Source organism: Mastomys coucha, unplaced genomic scaffold (assembly GCF_008632895.1).
Source record: "Mastomys coucha isolate ucsf_1 unplaced genomic scaffold, UCSF_Mcou_1 pScaffold3, whole genome shotgun sequence".
NCBI classification, from domain to species: Eukaryota; Metazoa; Chordata; class Mammalia; order Rodentia; family Muridae; genus Mastomys; species Mastomys coucha.
In genome coordinates this window covers 58,601,290-58,627,880 of record NW_022196909.1, presented here as the reverse complement: position 1 = coordinate 58,627,880, position 26,591 = coordinate 58,601,290, and the positions used below count along the sequence as shown (strand labels likewise).

The 26,591-nt window shown below is 43.1% G+C and overlaps 1 protein-coding gene across 5 annotated transcripts in view; it reads right to left on the bottom strand.

Moving 5' to 3' along the window:
• Nucleotides 1–3,375: 3,375 nt before the first annotated feature.
• The window catches only part of Rcan2 (regulator of calcineurin 2), a 233,396-nt gene continuing 210,180 nt past the window's right edge, over nt 3,376–26,591 (bottom strand). For all 5 annotated transcript variants that reach the window (XM_031346706.1, XM_031346705.1, XM_031346708.1 and 2 more), the window contains 3 exons: nt 25,143–25,316; nt 22,300–22,471; nt 3,376–5,935 (listed from right to left, as the gene is read on the bottom strand). In XM_031346706.1, coding sequence (XP_031202566.1) covers nt 5,775–5,935; nt 22,300–22,471; nt 25,143–25,316 — 507 coding nt within the window. In that variant the 3' untranslated portion in view covers nt 3,376–5,774. The remainder of the gene's footprint in view (nt 5,936–22,299; nt 22,472–25,142; nt 25,317–26,591) is intronic.

The window sequence follows — 26,591 nt, the reverse complement described above, 5'->3', positions numbered from 1 at the left end:
ACTATATTACCTGGTTCTGAGTTTTCCTATTACCTGCCACCAAGGGCAACACCCCCAGAAACTCCACTACCCATTATCTTTGAAAAGAACAGGTAAATGAGTTTGAGAGAAAACATTTTGCTTGAAATTTTCCCTTACTCTGATTGCATAAATGTAAAAGGAGAATCTGCCAAGAGTTCAGTGACGCTTTGCACAGTGGCTTTTGGCAAGAACGCTCTGTACCAGCAGCTAAATGATTGTTTTCCTGAAGAACTGGCCTATCATCCTTTATAACCTGTCCTTGTGACTTGAGGAGGGGAAAGGAAAATCTCCAGTTTTCTCAGACACTGCCTATTCACAGTGGATGCTGAGAATCCAGTCTTGAGTAGGTGAGTGGGTCCAGCCCCCAGCCCCCACACACACCATAGAGTGTCTATATGTTTAGAACTCTGGCTTTGGGAAAGAAATCTCTCCCATTTGTGCCAAGATTCATCTGATGAATGGGATGACATAATCTTCCTGATGACAACTCTCCTAACTGTGATAAAAATGAATTCCAAGACGCTCTAACTTAGCCCAGCCATTTGCTCTGTCCATCTCTTGTGGGGCCATGCCTAGCCTCGATTCTGTGTCTCAGCCTTCCTTCTCTCAACTGACAACATCCTCGAGGTTATTCAAATATGACCAGTCTTTCCTCTGCCTCTGCTCCTCTCTCCAGTACTTCCATAGTTTAATTGGCCTTTTCTTCAGGTCACTTATGCAATTAGTGTTGTCAGCTTCCCAGAATCTGGAATCACAGAGAAGATCAACCTCCCAGCAGCAGACCTGTGAGGGAGGGTTTAGCCTCGAGGCATGCCTATGAGGGATTACACTGCTTAGGCTAACTGAGAAGGGTTTCACACTGAAACCTTGGGCAGCACCATTCCCTAAGCTTTGGTGCTGTGCTGAATAAAAGGGAAAGCTAGTTAAAAACAGGTATCCATTGTCCTCTGCTTCTTGCTGGGGGTGCAACATGGTTGGTTGCCCCTAGCTCCTGCTACTGTGACCCCCTGCAGTGATGGTCTCCAATCTTTAACTGTGAACCCATATAAGCTCGTCCTCTCCAAGTGGCTTTTGTCAGGGAATTGAACAGGAAGGAAATGAAGGCACGTGGCTTCTCTTCTCAGCCTTGCTGCCATGGGCCTCTACCTCTGAGTTTCTGTTTTCAGAGTGAGCTGTCAGTGTTTTTCACTGTACTTCATGGTCAGAATTTGGGGCATTTGTATGTTTCTTGTGTCATTCCCATGCAAGATTCAATTCTCTGAAAATGAATGGTAAGTCCTCATTCACCACTGAAAACTGAGCATCAGACAGGCAGTGTAAGTGTCCCATGGGTAAACAGTGTCTCTGTGCTTATATTCTGGATTTTCTATTAAAAAATACTATTGGCTTTAAATGAATAATTTGTATATGAAATAGCTGGGGGACATTTCAAGTGTGAAGACCTTCCTACCTCCCACTTGCAACTAGTGGTCTATTCCTTCTTATTCTGATGATGGTTTTATTTTGACTAAAGATAACTTTCTTGGTATATCATTTGTTGAATACATTTTTATGTATGGAGATTCAAATCAAGATACAGAACGTATACAGCCCTCTAGTCCATTCCCACATGTTAATGCTCCATCAACACCCTCCCAAAGGTAACTCTGTTGTAATTCCTATCAATATAGCTCTTCCTGAAAATGTTTCTATCTATGTATGTGATGTATTTTTGTGAAAGAGCGTGCTAGTGTCATGGACCACACATTTGGATGTCAGAGGACAACCGTGGTTGTCCTTCCTTGACTGTCATGCTATTTTTGAGGCAGGGTCTCTCTTGCTGCTTGCCACTGTACTGTGTACTCCAGTCTAGCTGGTCCAGAAGCTTCTGGGGCAATTGTCCTGCTTCACTGTGTTAACTGGGATTACAGATGTGGACCATGGTGTCCAGATTTTGCATGGGTTCTAAGATCCAAATCTAGGTTTCAGGAGTTCTTGACAAGTTTTTACCTGATGAGCTGTATTCTTGGCCCTGTAGCATGTTTCTCAACTCCCTAACTGGAACAATATGTTAAATACTCAGACATATATGTGCATATATGTGTGTGTGTGTGTGTGTGTGTGTGTGTGTGTGTGTGTATCCCCAGCAGTATAACTTTGAAATGTATTTATGCTATTATATGCTTTGGGTTTTTTACTTCATTCAACACTTGAAGGACATTTGAGTTGCATCCAGTTAATAGCTCCTGGTCACTCTTCTCTGGGTCTTGTACATAATTTTAAATCGATGTGAGCACTTTCCTCTATGTGCTTCAGAGTGGAAGAACTCCAGGCAGCATGTGCATGGTGCTACTAGCTACTGCCCAATTGTTCTCAGATGACCACTGTGTCTTCTCCACGCAGGCCTCCTCTCTTGCCTTACCAGAACTGCCTAGCTCTGCACACTTCCTCTAAGCCATTCTGCAGCTAGATGCCAGGTATGCCCACCTTTGAGGTTTATTCTTGACTGACAAGAGGTGATATGTAGCACCTTTTACAGTTTATGGGTCATCGGATACTTAAGGCACATATATGTATATGGATTGCCTGATGTAAATTAATCATTAAAAAGAAAGCATTGTATGTCTTTTATGGGTGGCTTTTAAAGTAGTGGTTCTCATCCTGTAGGTTGTGACCCCCTCTAAAGAACATTGGAAAATACAGATATTTATATTATGATTCATAACAGTAGCAAAATTACACTTAGGAAGTAGCAATAAAAATAATTTTGTGATTAGGGGTCACCACAACAGGAGGACCTGTATTAAAGTGTCACAGTGTTAGGGTGGTTAATGCATGGCTGTGCATTATCTAACTCCTCCATGTGTACCAATTATGTTCTCCCAGTATGGAATTTCTTTCTTGACCTTCCTATTCCTGTTGTGTCACTGCAGTGGATTGATGCTCTAACCTCAATGACACCTGGAAAGCCAATCTTTTAGATTCCACTGGTATTTCTTTTATTGTTTAAGTGTTCTCTTTCAGGGGACTTCTGTTAGTGTTTTTAAAAAACACAGCTAGGAGGTGTTATAGGTTGTTCTTAGCACACTTGAAATGACTTTTGGAATCAATATGGTGTAACTTGACAATAAAATAACCTTCTGAGCCCCCTTACTGAGAAGCCAACCCATGTTTCCAGGCTTGGCTTAAATAACTTCTTCATGGGACAGCTGTTAGCAGCTTCCCTTCTAGTTCATCAGGAAGAACGTCATTGAGGTAGTTACATACATTGGTTACCCCTCAGAAAAACTCCAAGCTAGTTTGCACTCCTCCACCTCCCCTACCTCAAGAATATTTAGCCCAGGCAGACAACTCAGAAATGATGCCACACAGACATTCATTCACCAGATATATTTGAACTCTAAGCTCTTTGAGCTGTACACGTGCACAAATGATTCAGTGGTGGAAACCTTCCCCTCCTTTTAAAACATTTCAAACTTAAAAGAGCGCTAAAGAGGTTTGCATAATGAGCATCATGGAAGTGTCCAGGCGACTTTCTCTGTGCTGGGAGGTCCCGTGGCTTCTCCGTTCCTTCCGGGGAAAGATTCCCCTCTCTCCTCCCCATGCTCAACCTAGCGCGAGAATCCCTTGATCTGCAGCAGGTTAACATCAATATATGGCAATACAGTTCACTAAGACTAATCACCTGGGCCATCTATAACACTGAGCTCTTAATGCCTACGCAAGCTAGTCACGTCAACTTTCACTAAACTGGAAATTTCTGCTATCAGTGTTTGGAAGCACAAATTATTTCCAAGGCTTTCCCTCATTTAGATATCTCCCTCTCTCTCTCTCTCTCTCTCTCTCTCTCTCTCTCTCTCTCTCTCTCTCTCTCTCTCTCTCTCTCTCTCTCTCTCTCTCTCTCTCGAACCTGCATCCTGAATGTTAATGTCAGCCCTGGAAGTTATCCATCTATACAACTGAGTTCAACGTTTCTGCCACCAGAGGGCATCATCTCGCCACTATTTATAGTCTTTCCTTGGCCAATGAAAAAAACCAAAACCTTCCACAACAAAGGAAAGTCAAAGCCTTTGCTTATTGTACACTCCTCAGATCTGATTTTGAAAAGGATACTTGTTTTCCCCGTGGAAACTCCACAAGCAATACTGTCCTCAGTCTCAACCGCACTGTACCGTGTCCGGCACTATATTGCTATATTTCACAGTAGAACGGACTTTAATTTTCTGAGTGATCAGTCTAAGTTTGAAGTTTCTGCTGAAACTAACATTACACCTTAATCAAAAAACCACAATAATCCCCCCCCATCAGGTGGCTGTGTTAGTGTTCTTGTGTGTTATTCTGAGGCTTAGGTCATGAAAGTCCTAGCCTGTTGTGTGGTAAATGGTATTTGCATCCAAAGTTACTAGTTAATGAACAGGAATAGATGAGGCTTGACACATGGAGCAGAAAATATGGTTCTGCAGGTGTATCTTCTGTAATGCACTTTGGGCTAGAGAAATACAAAAGTCACATGTAACAAAAACAAGGAACTTTTGAGCACATGGGCATTGGATGAATGGGCGGGGCATCTGTTTACCCATCATCCTTTGTGCTCTGAAATGCTCAGCTGTAACGTTCTTGGATTTAGCGTCACCCAAGTTGCTTATAACTGATACTTGGATCTTTGTTTGAAAACAGGTGATCTGGACAGCAAAGAGATTGGCTAGTCAGTTATCTATTGGCATGAGACATTGCTGTACCATTTTACAACTTAGCACAAACCGTAATAGTGTGTAATAGTACCAATTATCTACATTAGAATCAGAATGCATTCAGAAGCAACACAGGTATGATGTCATTAAGCAGCTAATGGTTGAACAATCACTAAATAAAAAACATCCAGATTTTAAAAGCACAGCTCAAACATCTGTACAAATATACAAAGGGGTGGGGGACAATCGTTCAGACACTATGAGACTTTTATAATAAATAGGTTGGTCTGAAATCAGTCTCTGTCACTTGGACAAGCCTTCCCAGTAGCACTGGGTAGTCCTATGTGGTAGTGATGGTCAGAATCTACTGAGGAATATCTTTGGGGCCACGCTCAATTTTATCTCCAGGAATATGGACAGAGCTATATGATGTATTGACTCAAACTAATAATGATTCCCAGACTTATTGAGCTGAATGGTTCTGTGGATGCCCCTTGTCTATACAGGACAGGGCTGGGATACCACAAGTTGGGGCATACCCTCAAATCATCAAAATAAATGCTGGTGATCGTGCATGTCCTGGGAATGTCGGGATGCAGAGGACTGGGTGAGACCAGATAGGGGGATCTCATGCAGTCAAAGCCAAGTTTACTTATGGTCCTATATAAGTGGCCAGGAAAAAAAACACCACACACACACACACACACACACACACACACACACACACACACACACAGAGGACTAATTCAGTGGAGCAGCTCACAAACAACATAAAGGCTATTCATTACTGATGTCTCTGGCTTGGATCAACATGAGAAAACAGAGATATAGGTGGTACTGATTGTTTAATAAGAAAATACTACCCTTTATCTAGAGCTTTCTAAGTGATGGGTTGTAGTTAATGGGTAGGAGTTGACTGGCAGACACATCACCTTTCCCTAGCCCTTTTGTCCGGGAGACTTAATTACAAGGAAGGACTCGCAAACAACCAAACACCCAGGGACTTAAAGGCAATTAATTTTTTGAACAAACAACAAGGGGGGAAAGCATGATAAGAGGAGATGCATGTTATCATGGACATGCTCAGTTGGACACGGAGGGCGGCAGGCCGGGACGCCGGGTCTGGATGATTTTTGGCTTTGGGGAAGTCTTTGGATCCTCCTCCTCCTCCATGTCGCTGTCACACACGTGCACGACGACGCTCGGTGTGGACTCAGTTCCCGCATGTAGCTCATACTTCTCTCCTTAAAAGCAAACGACATTGGCTGAGAAAAGGGAAAGAGGTTTTTTGTTCATTTGTATGTGTGTTTGTTTCATTTTGTTTTGTTTTGTTTTTTTGAGACATGGTCTCTCGATGTAGGTCCAGCTGTCCTTTAACTCACTCTGTAGACCAGGCTGGCCTCAATCATAGAGATCAACCTGCCTCTGCTTCCTAAGTGCTGCGATTAAAGGCATGGGCATAGTTCCTGGCAGATGGATTTTTTTTTAATATTAATTTTGTCATATATTCCATTCTAACCACAGCTTCCCCTTCCTCCTCCCCTCCCTGCACTTTCCCATTCACCTCTCCATTTTCCTTCAGAAAAGGGCAGGCCTCCCATGGATATCAACAAATCGCATAACAAGTTACAGTGAGACTAGGCGCCTCTCCTCGAATTACGGCTGGACAAGGCAATTCAGTAGTAGGAAAAAGGTCAAAAGAGTCAGAGCTAGCACCTGCTCCCACTGTTAGGAGTCCCGCAAGAAGACCAAGCTACACAGCTATAACATATGCAGAGGGCCTAGGTCAGACCCATGCAGGCTCCCTAGTTGTCAGTTCTGTTTCTCTGAGCCCATTTGAGTCTAAAGTTAGTTGATTCTTTGAGTTTTTGTGTGGTGTCCTTGACCCCTCTGGTTCCTATAGTCCTTCCTCTCCCTCAGGAAGGATTCTTTTTTTTTTTTTAAAGATTTATTTATTTATTATAGGTAAGTACACTGTCACTCTCTTCAGACACACCAGAAGAGGGTGCCAGATCTCCTTACAGATGGTTGTGAGCCACCATGTGGTTGCTGGGAATTGAACTCAGGACCTCTGGAAGAGCAGTCAGTGCTCTCAACCACTGAGCCATCTCTCCAGCCCCAGGAAGGATTCTTAAAAGCTACTTTAGTAAGGTTTGCAAAGGAAATAGGTCAAACATTTTTAGGTGCATTGGGAAGCCTGTGATCTGACATCGAATAGAATAAGGCCTGTCTGTTATTGTGTCCTGGCTAACATCTATCAAATATTCAACTACCATCTGTCCACTCTCAACTAGCCAACCCCAAATAAGCCATTTAACCTTTCTCAGGACAGCAAGCTCAACTACAAAGTTTCAAAATGGTACTTCCATTACAGTGGACTGTAAGGACTAGATGGATCTGGCCCTGTAATGCTTTGGCTGCTTAGTACCCTCCAAAGGCTCAGCTTGCTGTGCCCTTGGAAATGAGAGAACATTCAAGGGCTGGAGCATCACAGAAAGGAGCTAGATCACTGAGGATATGCCCCTGAAGGTGGACCCCAGCCTTCTTCTCTCTCCTTTTTTTGCTTCCTGACCTCCATGAAGTAATTGAGTCTGCCTTCTCCATCACTGTTCTGTAGAGAGATTCTCTTATCAGCACCACCTGTCAGTAAATAAGCTGATGGCTAATGAGCTGAGGCAGAAATAGGGGGTGAGACACTGGCAGGAAGAGAGAGGATTCTGGAAAATAGTAAGAGATAAAAGAGAGACAGGAGGAGAGCTGAGAGAGATGAGATACAAGACCAAGAAGATGGACGTAAACCAGCAGGCAGTTACTGAGGGGATGCTAAGGAAGAAGTGGGCTAGGACTAAAGGAGAGCTAACTAACCAGTTGGTAGACATAGACAAGTTTAAATAAGTTATGACCTAGTCAGGGAATGAGCCAAAGCTTATGGCCTAGGCATATAATAATAATAATAATAATAATAATAATAATAATAATAATAATAATAATAATAATAATAATAGTGTCTTAGAGTGATTTAGTGGGAACTAGGGGACCAAAAGAAAAAGCAGATTTAAAAATTATTTTTACATGGTTCCCTCCTTAGGATCTGTGTTCCACAGGGCCGAGTGAGTATAGTCCAAAGGTTCTGAAGCCATAAGCCCAAACCAACTCCATTGACTGATTAATTCAGGTGTTTTGACTCAGTGACAGGGGGCTGACGAACACAGCCACTCAGTCAGACCTGTGACTGCTTGATCCCAGGCATGCTGCTAACAACTGAGTAATCTTGAGTCAAGCGTGTTTGGCTAAGATAGTCTTTAAATTCTCCCCCAGATATATGATTCCCACCACCACAGCTCTGGGGTACAATAGGAATGGATCACTGCTTGTCCAGAATCTTCAGTGGCTAGTGAGTGACGGGTAGATGATCATTAAGGCCCTAGTTCCAAGACTCATTCATTTTCTCTCTCTGTCTCTGTCTCTGTCTCTCTCTGTGGGGGGGTGGGGGTGCGGCTTGGGGGTACACAGAGGTATATAGATGCACACGGGTACATGAGCATGTGTAGCTCAGAGGACAGTCATAGGTACTGTCCCTCAGGCACATCCACCTTTGGTTGTTGTTTGTGGTGGTTTGAATATGCTTGGCCCAGGGAGTGGCACTATTAGGAGGTATGGCCTTTTTGGAGTGGGTGTGGCCTTGTTGGAGGAAGCATGTCACTGTGGGGGTGGGCAATGAGACCATCCTCCTAACCACATGAGAGCCAGCCTTCTCCTAGAGTCCTTCAGATGAAGATGTGGAACTCTCAGCTCCTCCTGCACCATGCCTGCCTGGATGCTACCACGCTCCAGCCTTCATGATAATGGACTAAACCTCTGAACCTGTCAGCCAGCCCCAACTAAATGTTTCCTTATCAGAGTTGCCTTGGTCATGGTGTCTGTTCACAGCAGTAAAAACTAAGACATTATTTCTTCTTTGTTGTAGCTGTGTTGAAATGGAGTCTCTCTTTCTCTCCCTCTCCCCTTTCCTCTACCCCTCCCCATGCCCCACTCTCTCTCTCTCTCTCTCTCTCTCTCTCTCTCTCTCTCTCTCTCTCTCTCTCTCTCTCTCTCTCTCTCTCTCTCTCTCTCTCTCACTGTCCTGGAGCTTACTGTGCAGGCTAACTTAGTTGGATACCAAGCTCTAGCTCCTGCAGTACCTTGTTTTCTAAATGACCAGACTTTCATATGTGGGTTCTGGGGACTGAACTTGAGTTCTATTCTTATGTAGCTATTGGGGGTGCTTTAGCAATGGTTCCCTGTTTTACAACTAAGCCACTCTTAAGTGCCTGTATGTCTTCGTTTCACCTCAGTAGGTATTTCCTGAGCCTCTCCCATGGTATTCCCCATTGCTGAATGCACAGTATAGTCAAACAACATTTGTGCCTTAACAGCTTAGACCAGTAGAAGCAACACAATCTCCAGGTACAGGAGCAAGAGAAGGTGGATGTACAGTCTACACTTTTTCCATAACTGTTGGCATCTCCATCTTCCCCTGAAACCTCACCCTTACTGCCCATCATTTAGGACTCAGCAAAAAAAAAGACTTCTAAAGGTAGTATCTTCCAGACTGCATCTTGGTCGCTGGCTCCCCAAGTCTCACCAAGTCCAGATGTTCTTGAACTAGTCCAAAAGATTCTATGTCATCTCTCAGCAGTGAGTTTACCCATTCCCTGTGTCCTAATCACCATGTCTATATTCTTCCACTCAGCCTATCTGCTGCTGTTATTTGGCACCATCTCACCTCTCTCCAAGAGTTCCGTAAATCTTGCCTTACCACTAGGAACATGATCTAGAGACCACCCTGCCCAGGAATCGTGCCTGCTGTCCTAGGTCTGTATAGTGAGCCTCTACTTGATGATTAGAGCAAGTATTTTTAGTCCCCATGACAGGGTGTCAGCCATTTGTGGCCCTGTGCACACACTGGTAAGCAAACAGGAGAGGAACAGAAAACTTGCAAGGTATAGACTTAAATGTTGGAGCCTGACATTGAAAATGGCGATCCTGGATGATGCGGTAGGTATCAAAGCTCTTCCAAGTAGTGCTGGGAAGGATGGCCTTACTGCTTAGTCACTGTTATTGATTGAACTGCCCCCCTAAAAGGTATTGAAGTCCTAACCTCAAATTCTTGTGAATGTGACTGCATTTGATAATAGGGTCTCTTTATAGATGACCATGTTAAAATGAGGTCATTAAGTCCATAGCCTTATAAAAAAGGACAAAATTGGGTAAACACACAGAAACTCACACAGAGTGAATAAATGGCACATGAAGAATGGGTCTATATTGTCCAAAGCCAGGGTATGAGCAGAAGCTAGGAAAGAGGCAGGAACAGGTCCTTCCCTAACACATTCAGAGAGAGTGTAGCCATGTACACACCTTGATGTTGGAGCCTCCAGAAATGCATGTCAACAAGTCTTGTTGTAGAAGCTATTCACAGTATGGTGCTTTGTTATACAGCCTAGCAGCTCTACTCTGCTTTTTATTCAGAGTCAAAAAAATTTTTTATTCCTTTTAAAGTTGTGTGTTTGTGTGTTTGCATGCACATGCATGCTTGCTTGTTCCTACAGGCTCAGTTGTGAAGATCACAAGACAGCCTTGGCTATTAGTTCTCATTTAGTTCCTTGTTCGAGAGAGGGCCTCTTATATGCTGCAGGTACACATGGCTAGCTGGGCCACGAGTGCTTGGGATTCCCCCATTTATAGCTTCCATCTTGGCATAGGAATGCTAGGACTATGGATACATACTAGTGCCTCTGGTTTTCTATGGGCTTCAAATATCTGAACTCAGGTCCACCTATTTACATGGCCAGAACTTTGCTCACTCAACTGTTTCCTCAGTCTACAAGGCAGGAAGCTCTTTATCAGATAATCCATCAGCATCCCCATCAGCATCCCCATCAGCATCTCCATCAGCATCCCCATCAGCATCCCACTATGTCCAGTAGGAACTTTAATGGCAATGACTAGTCCAGCAAAATAGAATATTATGGCTCCTAAGTGCTCTGGAGGCGAAAGCAATAGAAACAGGCAGAGGAGTTTCTCTGCAGCACATAAAGACTGTGAGTTACGTGTGCTGAAATTACAGATAGGACTGCTGCAAGTATTAGACCCCTGGTCCAAGTTAGTTGATAAAGACCAGTCAGCATGCTGCCCCTGTTTGTACCCTGCTATGTGGCAAGCTAGACTGGAAAGCAATCCTTCATCCAGCTGGCGCGTAGCCCCCTTTGAAATCACTCTAGGCATCTTGTGGCCCACTTAATGTGCTAAGTAAGTTGGACTTACTTAGGGTTTTTATCACCATGGTGGTATTTTGTCCTAATTTATTTTCTTAAAGGTCAACGTTCTAAAGCAGAAGAGGCTATTTGGGTGCTGCTAACGAGAGGAACCCTCTTGGAATCAGTATTATCGGAGGGGTGCAGGAGATGGTTTAGGGCAGCTTGGGAGTATCTGTGAGCACTGGTTCTTGGAGGGAGTCCTTACACTAGAAGTGCTTGCTAACAAACAAACACCAGTGGGGTCAGCAACACTGCTGACTCTGATCTAGTGGAGTGGTATCTGCATGTGTGTGTGTATGTGTGTGTGTGAGAGAGAGAGAGGGGGAGAGAGAGAGAGAGAGAGGGAGAGGGATAGGGAGAGGGGGGGAGAGAGAGAAAGAGAGAGAGAAAGAGAGAGAGAGAGAGAGAGGGAGGGAGGGAGGGAGAGAGAGAGAGGTGAGAGAGAGAGAGAGAGAGAGAGGGAGAGAGAGAGAGAGAGGGGGAGAGAGAGAGGGAGAGAGAGAGAGAGAGAGAGAGAGAGAGAGAGAGAGAGAGAGAGAGAGAGAGAGAGAGAGAGAGAGAGAGAGAGATCATGGAACCATGTGAAGGTCATGAAACCTAAGGCTGGTCTGGTGACAGTGGGGAGACAGGCCAGCATAAACGTACACCCAGGCCCTTTACTCATCTTTTGGCAAGAAAGCTACCATTGTTGGTGAGAAGATCACATTTTGTAACCCAGACTGTCCTAGAACTCGCTGTATAAGTCAAGCTGGTTTGGAACTCACTATGTAATCCAGGCTGGCCTTGAACTTGTAGCCTTTCTGTCCCTTCCTTCCCTCTCTAATTTCTCCTTTCCTCCCATCTTCCATTCCTACTTTCTGTTTTCCTTCCTCTCTCTTTTCATGCCTTCCCTATTCCTTCTCTTCTCCTCACCCTCTCTTCCTCTTCTTCCTCCCCTACCCCTTCACAAGTGCTGTGAAGCACGGGAGGAAAGCTAGCCTTTGTTAGTTCTTTTCTTCACCTTGGCTAAGACAATGGGGCACTCCTTCCAAGGCACCTTCACCTGCACCTTGTTCACTCCTCTGGCATGGAGGAAGAAGAACCCAGAATGAGACTGAGTAGCAGTTTGGTCCCCTCTGGTACAGCCTCTTCATGTGGGGTGCAAAGCATTGTCAGTTATGTTAATCAAGTCCGGCTGCACGGCTGTAAGGGATGCTTTCTGGCTGTGGTCCCATTAAGGCTGACATCTCATTGTGCTATTTTGGGAAACTTTGTTACTATCAAAATCCCGCAAAGCTTAACATCTGCTGAGTGCCTACAAAATAAAAAGAAATGGCCTTAGCTTTACTGGATTGGATTTTTTCTTTTTTTGGCTTCTCTTTCCCCTTGGGCTTCAGCTAATTCTTCCACCGTTAAGGGTTGACGTCAATACTGTCACTATTCAAAGGGAACAACTGGGCTTAGTTGGGGACAAAGAGCTTGTGTCAAGCCTTTTCCACTCAGGGTGGAGACAGTCTTGGCCATGGTGCAGTAAGGACAGGACATTCAGACCAGTTTCTTTTATGGGACAAGGAAAGCATTCATCTGACACCTGCTTGCTCCTTTGTCTGCATTAGATTGTCCTGTCCCCTGTGTGCAGAGAGGAGGCCGGGGCCAAAAGCCATCAAAAATGCACCAGTCAGGATTTTCCCTTGACCTCTGCTGAGACACATGAAAAACTATCTAGTGTGGGCAAGAGTCAAATGCTCATTCAGGCCTCGGACACTGACTGAAACTTGGCTGCTGTCCAAAATAGATGCCCAACTTCTGTCCTCTAGCTTCTTTAGTGGGTGGGATTGCGTTGGTGACAATGTCCCAGTTCCTGTGGTGTGAAGGAGGGACTATATTGCAGGCAAGGTGCCTCCCACCTGGAATGAGCAGGGTCCTGAAGGATCCTGTGTGGTAGAGCCTTCTAGTCTAATTGACACAGGGGGCGGTCATGAGGCCAGCTTTGGCTCTAGGCAGTGACTGAGCCCCTCCTGCATGCTCTCTAGACTTCCTCACTGAGATTACAGTTTGCAAATACCAGTTTCTTACAGAGGCACGATGGCCAGGAGACGGCAGATGGCGAGGACATTAAAGCAGAGTCAAGACTGTATCCTTTTTGAATTTAATGAAGGGAGGAAGAACCCCTCCTGAGATTTCAGCACTTGGGGGCCAGTCCCTAACCCATGCCCTGATGGGGAACAGATAGAATCTCTGTCCCAGGGCCTTTCCAGTAGCAGTCTAACAGTATAGATGCTTTGTTCCTTAGCACCTGCTGTTCTGGAAGATTCTTACTTGTTCACATTGACCCCCTTATCAGAGGCCTCACACTGATTGCCTTACATCTCCGTAAGTACCCACTCATGCTCACATATCTAATACAGTTTGTATCATGACCTTGCCTACCTGTGTCTCCTTTCTACCTGGTTTCCCCTCAAAGGTCTTTCTATTACCCCTCCAGGCATCTATGTGAAAAATCCTTAGAGCCAGGTACTCCTCAATTCCTTTCCCATCAACTGACTTTTGCTCAGTCTCAGCACTTTCCTCCATGTGACTCTGAAGCATTTCCACACATGTTCCTTCCAACATCCTCTAGGCAAAGACCCCATCTGGCGGCATCTTTGAAACTTCCAGCCACCTGGAGCACTTCCTGTTGTTTTCCTCACCACAGCAACTAGTCTTCTTAAAACAACAGATGGCGACCCTGTGTTATCACATGCTAATAATGTGACTCAGAGGAAGTTGTATAACTGAGCATTTATCAATGCAATAGTACCCATGTTCCTAGGATACGGTGAAGAAAAATTCATGCCAACTCTATAAAGCTCTCCCAAGATGCATGATATTAATTACTTGGGCATATGTTACTGTGGTCAGTGCTGCTCAAATAACCTGCTTCCTATATGATGAACTAATCATGCAGCATTTAAATAACCAAGCAACGCAAGAGTTGCAAAAGGCTTTGACTCAGTGGCTCATGAGGAAGCCTAAGAGCTGAAAGAGGCCATTGAGTAGCTGGGCACCATGGAACCCGATCCTGAAGACAGACTCATTCTTTCCCCCAAGTCACTGGTCTCCATTTGCTGAATTCTCGTTGGTAAATCTCTCTCCTTTCTTTTCTCTCTCTTCCTACCCAAATTTCTCTCCTTTCTTTTCTCTCTCTTCCTACCCATATCCATACCTCTATGTCTGAGATAGAAAACTGCAAGTTGCTATTTTAGTGAGATCTTGGATTTTTTTCCCTGAGGTTGTCTGAACCATTTAATTATAATATTTAAATGTACCATCTTTCGTATCCATAATTATCTCACTGGAGTGATATTTGACATGAGTGTATATATATGTATATACATATATACACATATATGTGAGTGTGTATGCGTGAGCATTTATATATGTATGAGTATGTATGTGTGTATATATGTGAGTGTATATATGAGTGTGTGTATGTGTTAATGCATGTGTGCATGTATGAATGTGTGTATGTTGCTGTCCCTTGCTGTGTTATTGTCTTGAGAGTGGGTTTCTCACAGAACCAGAAGCTCAATTTCAGCTAAGCTAGCCATCCAGCCAGCTCTCTCTGCCTGTTTAAACCTTCCTAATACTGACCCAGTTTCAGGAATACCTAGCCATGTCTGAAAGTTTATATGGAGCAGGAGATTTGAACTCAGATTTTCATGCTTGCAGAGCAAGGGCCCTTACCCACTGAAGTCAGATTGTAGACTGATAAGTGAATATACACAAGTTAATGCTCAATACATATAGGATTGACTTACATTGGGCACTAAGCTGTTAATAATCACCTGTGTAAAGTCTAGTATACGCCCAGGGCAGCTAAGAATCACTGTAGAAGGACGGAAGGCAAAGAAACTACTGAGCCCAAAGCTTGTTCCTAGTTGAAGAATGGCACGTGCTCTCTAGCCCATCCTGGTACTCTTGCAGTATCTGGAACAACTTAAGTTCCTGAAGTCCTTTAGGAGATGATGATGGTGGTGGTAGTGGTGGTGGTGGAGGAGAAGGACGAAGAAGAAGAGGAGGAGGAGGAAGAAGAGGAGGAGGAAAAGGAGGAGGAGGAGGAGGAGGAGGAGGAGGAAGACCAAGAGGAAAAAGAGAAGATGGAAGAGTGGAGGAGAAAGAGGAGATGTAGTTAGCCCATACCAGATAATCATTATGATCTTGCTTCTCCTTTCATTTTGAGAGCAGCTGAGGCTCCACTTAGGTCAGTGCTGAGTCCCTTCAGGTTGTGACCAAAGCATTATGTAAATTCTGTGTGTATTTCCCACACCTGTGATGCAGGCCCCTTTCTACTGTCTGTGTCTGTGGTAACCTACACATCCATGAGTGTTTCTCTACATTCTGACCACTATTCCATCTTTTCAATCAAGCTGAATACCATTTTGAACAGCTGTCTGCTTTGCTTATTGTATGTCCTAGAAGCCTGGCCTGCTCCTTAAAATCAGTGAAAACTTACTAAATTCTAGGCACACAGCTAAGTCTCCAAGTATGTTATATAATAAGTAAATGCCTATTGTACAGTGCTGTGATGTGGATTTCATCATGACTGGTGAGGCAGGAGTGTAAGGAACTTGCTTCAGATCATACAGCACATAAATGATGCAGTCTAGACTCAGACTCACACCTTGAGTTGCAGTCATTATCCCAAAGCAAGAAGAGGACCCAACTTCATGATAGATACTCTTTGCAGCTAGAGAAGACCAGGAACGAAGTGCAGAGGGTATGAAGCTCTTACAATCACAGTCATTTAGTAGCTGCCTATTCACTAGATTTAAAACTTTTTATATATTTATTTATTTATTTATCATGGATATGTGGATGTGCATATACCACAGAGTGTGTGGAAGTCAGAGGACATCTTTTATAGAGTTTATAGAGTTTACATGGCTGCTCAGCGGAACTGAGATCCATTGGGGACCTTGTTGAGAAGGAAGACCTTTCTACAGGTGTGACTCCCTTCTTCAGGGAAAACTCTTGGAGATGAACCAGAAGCTGTTGAATGCCTGTTGGAGAATCAGAGCTCTGCATCCACTGTGTGTGGGGGGAATCATGGCTGGAGAGCATGCTGACTGTGGATGGGGGATGCTGGCTGTTGCATGTACAGTTCATGCCTGTAAACATATGAAGCGACCCTTCATGCACTATTCACGCCATGTACCCAAAGTATGAGTGGCAATTTATATTTGTAAAAGAATGCTCCTTACCTCTGACTCAGAGCTCAAAATAGATATGTCTTCCTTGTGAGTTACATTAATTAGTGAGAGATATTTTCCACTTGAAGGGACTGTGTGCTGAGCAGTGACTGCAGCCAAGCTTCTTTACGACGACATGTTTTGATAGAGTAGAAATCGTGGGGGTTGGGGGAGGGTATCTAAATATAGCAGACATGGGCAACTTGAAACTGAAGCACCATTTAAAACTCTCCTCTGCTGTTAACTAAAATTGATCTCGCTATGCAGAGCTAAAAATAGCAGGAGGGGAGAAGAGAATAGACAATGTTTTCATATCTCCCTGTGGGCATTCTCAGTGGCAGTGAGCATGACCTTCTGCGCCCTCCAGAGAGCAGAACAAAGGCTGGCACTTCACATCTGCTCAGATCAGCATCCTGTTTAGTTGGTTGGCAGTCTATTTGCCATTTATGCCCGCTGCTGTGGATACAGTATTTTTGCTGGGCTGGGATTTTATTCTTTTCCTTTCTCTCCTATTACATTACCAAAAGAATATTGCCCTGTACTGCTTCTCAAATTCAAAATAGCAGATGCCATAAAACAAATAGAAACAAAGAATTCTAGCTCATTACCAGGTCAGAAGCCTCCGCATCCATGTTAAACAAAGCACAGAAAGCCTCTGTTTCTTAGAGAATGTAAACACCCCATGAGCAGAGCAAAGGGAGCGAATTCTGTGTGCCAGGCCCCAAATAGCCATTTTAGTAAAGCAGGGATGTAGCCCCCCCCTTTGAAAAGAAAAAGTCCCTGGGTATATGCAGTGGATGGTGATTAATTCAGAAACTCACAACTAATTGAAGTATAGAGAATAAATGCCTATGGAGTGCTCAGCCACAAGGGACTATTCATACCACCTTTTCCAAGATTGGGGACCACTGGGGGAAAAGGATAGAAAGATTGTAAGAGCTAGAAGTGGGAAGAATGAAGGGGAGGGCAGGTGCCTTTTGGGTATGCTCTATGACCTGTACCTTCATGAACTCACAGGAGCTATAGCTGCCTGAACAAGACCGTCAAAGATCAAGGCAGGCAATCTTTTAAGCGTACAGAGGGAAGGGGACCTTGAGCACCAACTCCAGTAGGAAGGCTATGAATGCATGGTGGTTTCTGGGAAAGGGTGAGTCTATCTTCTTTAAGGGCGTGGGTTCTGGTAGCTTGATTGTGTCGCAGTGGATCTCATACCCATGAGAATAAGAATAACACAAAATTGAACTCTGAGGATTTTTTTAAAAAAAGGACACAACGTTGGAAATGGATGGGGGTGGTAGTAAGATCTGAAAAGGATTTTGGGGAGGGATAGGGGTAAATATGATCAAAATACTTTGTATGAAATTCTCAATTAATAGAAATATTATGTTTTTACAAACCGGAACTCAGGTAATTACCTCTTAAAATGAAATGAGTTATACTTTGTCATTAAAAGGGTTCTGCCAAAGTATTAAAGAAATGATCTTTATGAAATCATTTTTAATGGCAATGCTGGAAGTCCTTTTGTTATTGCTAACATTAATTAACTGCTGTCTGGCTCAGGCTGGCTAAAGCCACAGAAAGCATCAATTTGCTGCTGAAGATACCATCTCTAAGGAGGCTAACATCTGAGACATCCATTTATTTATGCATTCACTCATCCAATATTTATTGAGCATCTACTATGTGCCAGGTGCTAGCAGGAATGGAGAATGCCAACATGGTTAAAGCATACACATTCCTTTTAAAAAGCAGGGAAGAGCCAAAGTTGAACAACAGAAAATGCCCACAAGGAGAAGGGAGTTTGTGTGTAAAGTGTTATATGGAAGACAAATGTGACTTTTTTTTTCCTATGGCACTGTGTTGGGGTAATTCAGAGTATGTAGTCTTGGACCCTCTCTGTTGTGCCTGAAATAGCCTCTTCTGTAGTTTGAAGGCCCATCATAAGTTCATATGTTAGATCCCCACTTCCTTACTGCAGCACCGTGGGGAAGCATTAGGGTCATGATGATTGAGTGCCAATGAATGGATTAATCCAATCTTGTATTCATGAGGCTTAGATTAATTACCACAAGAGTGGACTGTTGTAGAGCATGTCCTGAACTCACATCCTTTATTGAGTCTTTGTTTTAAAGATAGATTATCAATGTGTGTGTGTGTGTGTGTGTGTGTGTGTGTGTGTGTGTGTGTGTGTGTGTGTAGGCCAGGAACTTGCTATTAGATTAGGCTGGCTCAAACTCACAGAGATCCACCTGCCTCTGCCTCCCAAATCATGGGAATAAAGATGTATTCGCCCATGCCTGGCTGCCTCATGTCCTCTGGATGACATTTGATGCTCACATTATGTTACTGGGATTTCTAGCTTTCAGAACTACTAGCCAAAACAAACATCTCTCTTTTTATAAATCATTAAGTCTTGGGTATTCTCTTTTAGCACCAGACAAATGATGATGCTGGCTTCTAATATGACCACTGTAATATTTTCTGCCCCATTATTGGACACAAGTCATTTATCTGCATGGGATATGAAAGCAAGGAGAAACAGTGTCAAACTGCTGACAAGGAATGCAGATAATAATGCCAAAACAATAACAACAACAACAAAACCCCAAATCCATCCAGGTTGCCGATATTCCAAGGACAAAGTCCTAGTTGTGTTTGCAAAGGAGGAAACCCTAGATGTTGGTCACCTTGGCATTTGCTATTGCACATGGGAGTGGACTGATCTATCTTTGTGCATCCTACACACTGGGTCAGGCTTTCTGAAAGGCTGGTGTGGTGTTAAAGATCATCATCAACTCAGGGTTAGAACAGAAGTCATCCAGTGTCCAAGCAAAACAGGCCTAAAGTTGGTAATACTCCATAACAGAAAACCATCTGGCCAAAGGGTGGAGCTTCATTCCATGCCTGCAAACAGAAGAGACAGCTATCCAGCTGTATTACCCTGAGAAAACCCATCTGTCTTACCACAGTTCAGTCCCTTAGTCTATCATGCAGATGACAATAGCTCCAGGGCACTTGCAAAATGATACAAGGTACCTTTATGTGAGATAGGGAGGTGAAGGCTATAGGTTAGCCTGCATTTGAACGCTGCCAATCACCTATGTTCAATATTCACAGGAGCCACCCTCCTTCTCTGACTGAGGTAATTCCTCTCTGCCTCCTTTGTGGCAGGTTCTACAAGTATCCCTGCCAGAGCCTAATCCCTGTTCTATGTACTGTACCGCTTCCTTCTATCATTAAGTTCATGCCCGTCCCTGATCATCTCCTCTCTGTTCTACTCTCTTTTGACATTGACTCCAACAAGTTTATATCCTTGATAAAACAAACCAATATCAACAAAAGGACTAGATTTTACTGGATTACTAGCTCTCAGTAGGCAGAGCACGGGTCGATTGAGCTACAATCCCAGCACATTTTTTATCAAGATGCCAGTTTGGTAAAGAGCTAAGACCAGGCTGGAATATGGCTCCCAGGTTATGAAGGGCTTGCTGTGTAAACACTAATACTTACTACTGTCCAATGCCCGTGTGGGCATGGTGTTATAAACTTATAAACCCAGTGCTGAGGAGAGAGAAACAGCTGGGTCTAAAGAATCTCTGGCCAGTCAGCTCAGTTACTTATCGAGTTCCAGGCCATATGAGATCCTGTTTTAACAAACAAACAAACAGCAGAAAAGGTAGATGATGCCTGAAGAGTGGTACTAGAGTTTGACCTCTAGCCTACATTCAGATATACATATATGTGCATGTACACACACACACACACACACACACACACACACACACACAATCATACAGTGAAGGATGATGATCAAAGTCTTGTAATTACCTAGCATTGTTCTCAGTAATTGATGTTCTCACCCTGGGACCCCAGCCTCCAGTTTTGTAAAATGTAACTTAGCCAGCCAGGGTCTTGGTGATTCTACAGGAAATTCTATGTGCTGATAATCAGAATAATTATCCAACGTGTCCGTTTGTGTGTACTTGCTCATAGCTGAATCAAACTGGCATCCCGCAGGGTCCTCTTGGCTTTAGAGTGTTCCTGCCTCTGTGATGGGTAATGGTCTTCTGTCTTAGTCAGGGTTTCTATTCCTGCACAAACATCATGACCAAGAAGCAAGTTGCGGAGAAAAGGGTTTATTTAGCTTACTTCCACAATGCTGTTGATCACCAGAGGAAGTCAGGACTGGAACTCAAGCAGGTCAGGAAGCAGGAGCTGATGCAGAGGGCATGGAGAGATGTTTCTTACTGGCTTGCTTTTTCCTGGCTTGCTCAGCCTGCTCTCTTATAGAACCCAAAACTTCCAGCCCAAGGATGGTACCATCTACAAGGGGCCCTACCCCTTTGATCACTAATTGAGAAAATGCCCCACAGCTGGGTCTCATGGAGGCACTTCCCCAACTGAAACTCCTTTCTCTGTGATAACTCCAGCCTGTGTCAAGTTGGCACACAAAACCAGCCAGTATACCTTCCAAGGCTTGACTTTAGAAAACCTGTCTTTGTACATGTCATCATGCTAGGCACTCCATAGTTATGGCCCTCCTTGAATGGAGACTATATATTTGGGACTCCAGAAACTGAACCAGGCACACATAAATGTCATCATCTCCCTCACCAGGCTATCTTGCATACCTACTGCCTTTCACAAGTGGCTCTCTGAGAGTGAAACCATGGCCATTTCTAAGGCCCCACAAGCCAAATGGCTCAGGGGTCCACCAGGAGAAGCTTTCTTCTGAGACAGGCTCTACACTAAACAGGCAGCCATTCCTTCAGAGAGAATAATAATTAATAAGACTCCATCTTTATCAAACACAGTGGGGTAACCATTTCTTTTTAGGAATTTCCTGGTTTTAACACAGAAGTCCCACACCCCAGGAATATTTCCATCATTGACAAACTAGAACCATTGCTCATGCTATTTCCCATGCTATTTCCCATGGTTGACAACATATAGCACATATGAGAATCAGGTTTCTAGAATGGAGCCTCTGAACCAAACACTCCCCTGGCTGTGTAATACATACTAGGACGATTGTATTATAAGTTCATTATTCTTAGAATTTAGCATCTATGGTACAAGTGGCTCTTAAACTCATCTGTCGGTTAGAATCAGTGGAAGTTTCTGAAATTTATCTGTCTTAGGGTGGAGTCAAACTATTGGAGTTGTTTTCTTAAGTCCTAAGTTACTCTAGAAGAACCACTAGCACAAAGAACTGACTTATGGGCCACTATTCATCCTTCCTTTCTACATTGCTGATTTTTGCCCTTTCCATTCCAATTATTTCCTCTCTTTGTAGAAGACAAGGAAAAGTAATTTGAAGGACAAAGAAACTTCATCAGCTGAAATCAGAGATGGTATCACTGCTGGGTATAAAATCTGTAATAACACTAAAGAAGCATGTAAAGAGATCTAAACAGGATGCTAATGGTAGCTTTGATTATAATACAAAAATTGGGAAATAATCCAAACATCCATTCACAGAAGAGCAGAAAAGTATGACAGTAAATGCCTGAAACTGGAATGAACATGATTGTATACAACATGATTGTATATATATATATATATATATATATATATATATATATATATATATATATATACATACATACACACACACATATATATATATGTACTTACACACACACAATTTCATTGACTTCTTGCAGGACTTGGAAGTCCTCATTTTCATAAGAATGTCACATATTAGAGGATTCCAGGATGCATGCTCCTAGCTGTGGCAGTAACAAAACTGTCAAGATAGCAAGGTAGCCTTTCGAAATCTGAGAGAGCATCTTCCTCTGCATATCTCAGGATACAGAGAGAAATCTCAACACTGGATAGCTATTTCTGCATTTAAGTCCTGCATTGCAACCCAGAATCAGTCTTCTTAGCAGAGGCTTCTGAGTTCCTTTGCAGAAGATGCAGAGCTGAGCACTGCATTCTCATCCATCATCCCTCCCTCCCATTGTCCAACAGAGAGCAAGGAATCCATTAAAATGCAGGTGTAACTGGAAACCTATGCATTCAAGCTTGTTAATTTTACTTGGCAGTTCTGGGTTGCTGACAAATGGTTAGTCTGAAGAAGGGGCAAGTGCTTACCTGGTCCTAGTTTGGCCACGGCATACAGGAGGTCATAGTTGAGGACAGGTGTGGCATCGCTGATAGGTTTCCAGCCAACAGGAGGAGATGAAGGGGGTGAGATGAGGAACTGTTTGGCAGGCTGTGGGGGTGCCAAATGCAGTTTGTCTCCATCTGTCTCTGGGGTCTGGACCTTTCAAACAAGATAATGAGACATGTGATTGTCCAAGCTTGTAGCTAGGCAGGGCTTCACTGAGGGACAGACTGCAGTGGCAATCACTCCTTACAGGACATGGTGTACTGAACTCATTGTTTGACTTAATCCTAAAAACAGCAGTTTCCATCTTTTAATGAGCACCAGGGTCACCTAGAGAGCTTCTAAGTCATGTTGCGGAGCCCTGCACTACTTTGTGTGCCCTTGTGAGTGTGTACATGTGGAAACTAGTGGACAACTTCTGATATCCTTCCTTAGGACAGTGCCCTCCCCCCTTTTCTTTAACCTTGATCTCATCAATAAGGTTAGGCTAGATGGTGAGCAAGCCAGAGTGCTGCCTAAGACCATCAGAAAACACACATAATCACATTTTAATTCATAATAGTAGCAAAATTACAGTTATAAAGTAACAACAAAAATGATTTTGTGGTTGGGGGTCACCACATCATGAGGAGTTGCATTAAAGGGGTGCAGCATTAATTAGGAAGGTTGAGAACAACTGCCCTAACCTTCCCATTGCTCTAAGGATAACTATGCACCCTTTAAATGAGGACTACCAATGTAGTTTCCTACGACCCCTGATGGTTGTCAAGCTGTGTCTACTTCTCTGATTTTACTTAACTCTTTTATGAGAATGGAACCACAGAATGGATGAGCTTTTGTGTCTAGCTTCCTATTGCATTTTAAAGGTGCATTATTTGGTAATGGATTATCAACATTTCTTTCTCTCTCACTTTTTTAAGAAATGAATAATATTCCTTTGTGTGGACATACTATAGTCTCTTTGTCCCTTTATCAACTTCAGGTAGTTCTCTCTGTTGGCATATTGTGAACAGTGCTGCTATGAGTATTCCCACCAAAGTATTTGTTTGAGTTCCTGATTTTTAATACCTAGAAGAGTATTTGAGTCACATGATAATTCCATGCTACCTTTTAATGGAAATCTATCTATCTATCTATCTATCTATCTATCTCATGTCTCTATAAATCTATCATGTATCTATATAGCTATGTATGTATCTATGTATGTGTCTATCATGTATGTATGTATCATATATCTATGTATCTACCTATCATCTATATCTGCAAATATTGTATGTATATGCATATATATAATATATTGCATACACACACACACACATACACAGTCTTTTGAGACAGAGTCTTACTGTACAGCTCAGGCTAGCCTTGAATGCAAGGTCTCCTGCCTCAGGCTCTAGAGTGCTGGGATTATGGGCATACAAAATCACAACTGGTCTTGATGCAGGTTTTAATAAATGATGATCTAAGATTGTCCTAGCTACATGAATTTCTAAGAGATGTAGAACTTTAGCAAGAGTCTGCAGCTGAAGCCATACTTGAGAAGTGACTGTTGCCTAGTGATGAATAAGGCCTTGGTAGAGAATGGATACTGACAACTAGTGCTGTGGGCTTCATGGACATCCCTAAGAACTACCTATCCCTGTTCAGAATAGTGAGCATGTGGCTTTGCAAAACATAAAATTAATTTTCATGGATTTGTAATGCTTTGTCATGAATGTGTTTAGCATACCATTAAGCTTATCATTTAAATTTTAATCACAACCCTGCCGGGAAGGTTAGGAGTCAACTGTGGTGAGATCAGTTCTATTGCAGTTCCTAGATGGAATTTATTGTCCCTTTACCAAAAATCTAGGCACTGCTGCATACAGCTTTCCATACCACCATCATGGCAGCTACATGGGCTGATAATGTCATCATTGCCATCTTATAGACTCTGAGTCCCTGTGAGGTTCGGTGACTCATCCTAGTTAGAGCTTAACTTGGCAGCTCTTAGAGCCTCTGTCCTAGGACACAGACACTGTTCTATCTGGGACTCACTATTTGTATCTATTTCTCTCCTTATTTTAGAAACATTAACTCGAAGGATTTCATACATGTATTTTGATCAGCTTTGCCCCCATTCCTTTCCACTCCTCATGCTCTTTATGTTTTCAGAGCCACTGAGTCCAGTGCATATAAACAGAGGTGTGGGATTATCCCCTAGAACATACTCAACCTACCAGAGACCACACTACCAAGGAAACATCCCCTCTCCCCTAGCATCCATCAACTGTTTAAAGTCCCTCAATTGGAGGTCATGGCTCATGGTCCCCCTTTTCTCTCCGTTCTATAATGTTGACTGGCTTATCTTGGGCAGGTCTTAGACAGCCATTAACTTAATTTCTTAGTGAACTAACTATAACAGCAAATCTATTTGTGGGTGTGTAGTACCAGTGGAGGCTAGAAGAGGGCATTGGATCCCCTGGAAGAGGGGTTATAGACAATTACGAGACACCATTGAAGTGCTAGGAATCAGACTCATCTCTGGAAGAGCAGCCAGCTTTCTTAACTGCATAACCATCTCTCCAGGTTCTTGTTTACATTTTAATTTATTTATTTTCCAATTAACAATGACATTTTACACTTTTAAATTTAATTTTATGTGCATGATTGTGATGCCCACACTTATGTATATGCACCACATGTGTGTCTGGCACTCTAAAGGGTCAGAGGAGGGTACTAGCTCTTTATGAACCGTCATGTGGTTGCTGAAAATTGAATCTAGTTCTTCTGCAAAAGCAACACGTCCTCTAAACGGTTGGGCCCAAACAGCAGGGTGAAGAATTACCTGTGCAAAGTAGAGTTTTAGCTTCTTCCCTCTGAACTGGGTCTCATGAAGCTCTATCCGGGCACGGGCTGCAGATTTGGGGTGGCTGAAATTTATTCGAACCCGTCGGAAACTCTTAAACAGCTGGAACGTCACACATTCATCATAGGTCCGGAACAGTCCCTCGAACTTTTCCTGATAAAAACAGAAAGAAATCCATTGGTCATGGGTCTTACATGGTGATGCGTGACAAAAGCAGGTAACTTTGGTAGGGTGTTGAGAACAGAAAGCTAAAACAGAATGCTAAAACATCAGCCAGGAAACAAAGCTTCCTGAGCCTGGGTAGCCATGAGGAAGAGGAGGGGTGTCGTCCATATGACCTACAGCCAACTTTGTTTGGGCATTAAAAAAAATAAGTAAACCAACCAACCAACATTTATTGAATCAAACCACTAAGAATTTGCTTTTTTTTTTCTCCCTGCAACATAGCTAAGACTCTATGATACAAAGCAAAGATTTAAAATGTTTAATTAAATACATAATCTTAATTCTACTGGGAAACACCTATTACATGTTCACTCAGCACAGGGCATGCAGGATCTCTCCTTAAGTTTTACAAGGCTACACAAATGGGGATTATTTTGCTCTGACATGTGGTTGTCTAAAAACTTAACATTAGAGTCTACTATAGATGCAAATAAGAGAATACCCAGAAGGGTCCAGAAAGGAAATTCAGAGAACTAAGTGTGTGTGTGTGTGTGTGTGTGTGTGTGTGTATAATTAACCCTATCTATAGAGTTCTTCTTAGCCTTAAAAAAGAACTTACAAGTAGAAAACCAGTATATATTAAGCACTGTACATTTTTAATGGTGAAATGGGTCTTAAGAGAATAACATGTACAATTAGAAAACCCTGATTTTTAAATTCCAACAGTCAACAGTATTTTGTTGAAATGCATGAACAATGGATTCTACGAAATTCACAGAATTGTGTATGTGTGGTATAAGTGTTCCCGTGTCTTGTACATAGGTTGGGGCCAGCAGTTGTTGCCCAGTGTTGTTCTCAATCTCTTTCCACCTTGGTTTTGAGGAACCGTCTCCCAGTGAACTGGAAGTCATCATTTCAGTGAGGCAAGCTGGCCAATGAACTCCAGAATCCACTTGTCCCCACCCACCCCCACCCTTGGGGTTACAGCTACATGCTGCCGTCATCCCTGCTTTTAATTGGAACCTTACTTATTGAGCCACCTCTCCAGCCTCAGGTTCATAGAATTTTAACCTCAAGTTGGCCGAGTGGATGGTGAATTTAACCTTTCCCTCCTCGCTGGTATCATTTTACAAATTAATATTCCTGGCTCATTCGGTAAGTTAAGACCCTGGGGCCCTGGCTTCAGAGGTGCTTTGGAACTGTGTGAATAATCAGACTACTAGGCTGATGAGAAGAAATGTTGTTAGTGTAAGGGAAGGATGG